The 4,134-nt window shown below is 47.3% G+C and overlaps 1 protein-coding gene across 1 annotated transcript in view; it reads left to right on the top strand.

Annotated features, from left to right (window-relative positions):
- Exosc2 (exosome component 2) overlaps positions 1 to 3,090 on the top strand; it is a 12,022-nt gene extending 8,932 nt beyond the window's left edge. Inside the window, exons 8-9 of the mRNA XM_005346098.3 lie at positions 864 to 992; positions 2,066 to 3,090. Of these exons, the coding sequence (XP_005346155.1) occupies positions 864 to 992; positions 2,066 to 2,146 (210 nt within the window). The 3' untranslated portion in view covers positions 2,147 to 3,090. The remainder of the gene's footprint in view (positions 1 to 863; positions 993 to 2,065) is intronic.
- The last annotated feature ends 1,044 nt before the right edge of the window (positions 3,091 to 4,134 follow it).

The raw sequence follows: 4,134 nt of genomic DNA, 5'->3' as shown, positions 1-4,134 counted from the left end.
GCTCTGTAGACCAGGCTGGTCTCGAACTCACAGAGATCCGCCTGCCCCTGCCTCCCGAGTGCTGGGATTAAAGGCGTGCGCCACCATCGCCCGGCCCTTTCCATCATCTTTAATTTGGTTGCTCCACCTATACTTCCTGCCTGGCTACTGGCCAATCAGCATTTTAGTAAACCAATCTGAGTGATAAACCTTTACAGTGTACAAGAGGATTATTCCACAGCATTCTGAGAACTGCAGTGTTAGGTGATTTTATCATTGTAGAGCATTGCAAGTATACTCCAAAGACGCTGTAGCACTGAAGTGGTGGGGGAGGCCACTGTATCTGTGGGAGCTGCTGATGCCTGAATGCTGCTTGTGGTTCACTCGCCATCTGGACTGCGGACATTTCTGTGCTTCAAATGAGTCTAATGTAGAGAGTATTTGTGGGCACCTGATTGTCTTCTTTTCCCTGAAGAGATGACTTTGGTGGTGACGGTGGCAAAGTTGCAGGGTAATACCAGAGAGCCACTAAAGAAGCAACAGAGGGTGTGTGTGGGTGTGTGTGTGGGTGTGTGTCTCAGGTGGTAAAGTACTTACCTTGTAAGCATGAGGACCTGAGTTCAAACCCCAGAAGCCATGTAAAAATGTCAGAGGTGTTGGTGTACATGTAATCCCAGTGCTGTGGGGTGGGGTGGGGCTAAGAAGCAGGCGGATCCCTGGGGCTTGCCTGCCAGCCAGTGTACAAAAATATTATCCCAACAGGGTGGCATGGAGTTCCATGGTGGAAACAAATGTGATTTCTCTCTTCTCTGGCTTCTGGGACTATTTGCTTATTTGGATCCTTTTTGTATTTTTGTTCCCTTCCCCTTTGGGTCCCTATGTAGCCGGTAGCCCTTAGCGATCGAGAGGTGATCTCCCGGCTTCGGAACTGCGTAGTCTTGCTGGTAACTCAGAGAATGATGCTGTATGACACCAGCATCCTGTACTGCTACGAGGCCTCCCTTGCACATCAGGTACTCCAGCCAGACTCCCTTCCTGTGTGTGAGCTGCTTCTCTGTTTCTTCAGCATTCAACTTTCCTTCCCTTACTCTGTGGCAGGAACTAGCCAGGTACAACCTCAATGAGTTCCTGCCATGGTCCCTGAGATACTTCCAGTATTGCTATGGATCTGGTGTAGGATGGGTTTGTAGGTAGGATTTTTTTACAATAGTTTTCCGTACTTCATCTTGCCTGTTCCAAAAGTCAACCATATTCTTGATGGGGGTTTTTTTTTTTATTTATTTATTTATTTATTTATTTATTTATTAAGTATACAGTGGTCTGCCTGCATATGTCCCTGCAGGCCAGAAAAGGGCAGCATATTTCATTTACAGATGGTTGTGAGCCACCATGTGGGTGCTGGGAATTGAACTCAGGACCTTTGGAAGTGCAGCCAGTTCTCTTAACCTCTGAGCCATCTCTCCAGCCCCTATTCTTTTTTTTTTTTTGATTTTTCGAGACAGGGTTTCTCCGTAGCTTTTTGGTTCCTGTCCTGGAACTAGCTCTGTAGACCAGGCTGGCCCTGAACTCACAGAGATCCGCCTGCCTCTGCCTCCCGAGTGCTGGGATTAAAGGTGTGCGCCACCACCGCCCGGCCAGCCCCTATTCTTGATGTTTTTTCAAGTCAATAGAAAGACTTTTTTCTTGACTTAAATAAAAAAAAAATTACATATGTGGGTGTTTTGCCTCCATGTGTGTATGTCTGCACCACATGCATGCCTAGTGCCTGCAGAGGCCAGAAGAGAGCACCCTGGAACTCAAGTTTACTGTCAACTGCAATGTGGGTGCTGGAAATTGACCCAGAATTTTCTGAAAGAACAGCAAGTGCTCTTAACCACTGAGGTAACTCTCCAGCCCTTCTGCCATCTTCTGATGAGTGACTGAACAGGGCACCTTGCTGGCTTGCTCAGCTCTGCTGGAGAGCAGGCTACATCAGTGTATGATAGCCAGGCTCCCTTACCTCCTTTAGTTGACTTGATGTTCTGCTTATGGTCATTTCTGAGTGAACACATACTTTTTTCTGTTTCTTTTTTTTTTTTTTTTTCAGATCAAAGATATCTTAAAGCCAGAAGTAATGGAGGAGATCATGCTAGAGACGCGCCAGAGGCTTTTGGAACAGGAGGGATAAGGCCAGGTGCTAAAGGATGGGACTGTGCGCCTCTCGGCGCAGCCTCTGGAAGGGAAGAGTCTGCTGTGTGATGGCTCTTGCCCCACATGTGGCCCAGGGAGGATCTGACAAAGACATTACTCACCTGCAGGGGCGCAGCAGAGCTGGGCCTCTTCTCTCCTGTTCTGACACAAAGCCAGGGTGGAAGTGAATGGTGACTTTGGATGCTCGGGTCCCTTTCAGAGCAAAGTGTTCCGCCTGATGATGTATCTTGGAGTAAGTGGAGAATCCATGTCTTCCAGTCACACCACACACGCTCCATGAAAACATGGTGGGCTAGGGAGATAGCTCAGGTGGAGCATTTTCCTAACATGTCCCAGCCCTACCCTACCCCAGACAAAAGAAAACCAAAGAGAAAGAGAAAGACATGCAGTGCCAGCGAGGGTGGTCTGTGTGACAGCCGCTCCACCTCTAATGCACAAAGTGTGGGTGGAGACGAGGAGGTAGAGTTAGGCCAGCAGTCAGTCAGAACAAAATGAACCCACAGCCTTTGTTGGACTCTGATTCCCACTGCGTCCTCTGGTGACAGGTTCAAGGGATCTGTATCCTCTACCAGGGCTTCCTACCCCTTGTATGTGAGCTGTTCCTGTTTTTCTAGCATCTCGGCTCCTTCAACATGTCCACCAACAGGAACTGGCCTGTAGGCCTTTCAAAGTGCCTGCGATATTCCCTGAGATATTGGCAGTTTTCTCCGTAGTGCCTGTCCTGCCTGAGGGTGGTTTGCAAGAAGCTGAGCCATTGCCAATAACCGAGAGAATGAGTGTTCTGGGTCCACAGTGTTTTTTTATGCTCTAACAAAAATGGAGTTGTGAAAAGCCAAGCCATTATTTCCTTGTGTAATTGATGTGGTGATGTATTAACTTTGGGATAATTTGAAGTTAAAAGAAACAAGATATAAGTTCTCAATATACAGCTCCAGTTCCTATGCTTTATTTATCTTATGACTTGCTTAAAAATGGTTACCATGATCTAGCATGCTATTGCAGGCAGGCCTGCAATTCCATATGGAGGCAGAGGCAGGAGTTGAGGCCAAGCTGGGCTACACAGTGAGACTATCTCACTGCACAAAACCAAAAATGGTCCCGATTTACATTTTTTCAATTAACATTTCCCCAACACTTATTTTTTGTGTATAAACTTATTTTTATGTGTGTGTGTGTGAATGCATACTTGTGGAAGTCAGGACCACTTGTAAGAGTTAATTCTCTCCTACCATGTAGGTTCCAGGGATCAAACAGGTTTGATCAAACGGGTTTTGGCAGCAGGCACCCTTTTCTGAACTATTAAACTGGCCCCAAACATTTATTTTTGCCAGAGTTAGGGACGGAACCTAGGGCCTATTCTGTACTATACTACTGGGCAAGGACAGCTCTGAGCAATTTTGGCTGCTGGGATTGGTGGTGAACACCTGTCATCCTAGCACTCTTGAAGCAGAAGCAGGTTGATCTCTTGAGTTCAAGGCCAGCCTAGTCTACACAGCCAAGGCTATATTGAGACCCCATCTCAAAAAACCAAACCAAAACAACGACAAATTTTTTGGGCATTTCATAACCGTATGCAGTGTGTTTTGATAATATCCTTCCAGCTCCCAACCTGGACCCTTCAAGAGGCCCCCCTCCCAACTTCATTTCTCTCTCTCCTCTCTTTGGAGATAGGCTATTTCTGTATAACCCTGGGTGTCCTGGAACTTACTGTGGTGACCAAGCTGGTCTCAAACTCACAGAGATGCACCTGCCTTCCCCCCCCCCCCCCCGCCTTTTTTTAATTTTAAATACCCTACGGAATCTAGTTAATGCTGCCCATCTGCCCAGGGTGCAGTCTGTCCTGGTGGCAGAAGCTTGACGTGGCTGGTCACATCGTGTCCACAGGCAGATGAGTGCTGGTGCTGGACTCACCATCTCCATTATATCCAGACCAAACTCAAGGCAGTGAAATGTTGCTGCCCACAG

The sequence above is a fragment of the Microtus ochrogaster genome, chromosome 4, assembly GCF_000317375.1.
Source record: "Microtus ochrogaster isolate Prairie Vole_2 chromosome 4, MicOch1.0, whole genome shotgun sequence".
Lineage (NCBI taxonomy): Eukaryota > Metazoa > Chordata > Mammalia > Rodentia > Cricetidae > Microtus > Microtus ochrogaster.
This window is presented reverse-complemented; position numbering and strand designations above follow the sequence as displayed.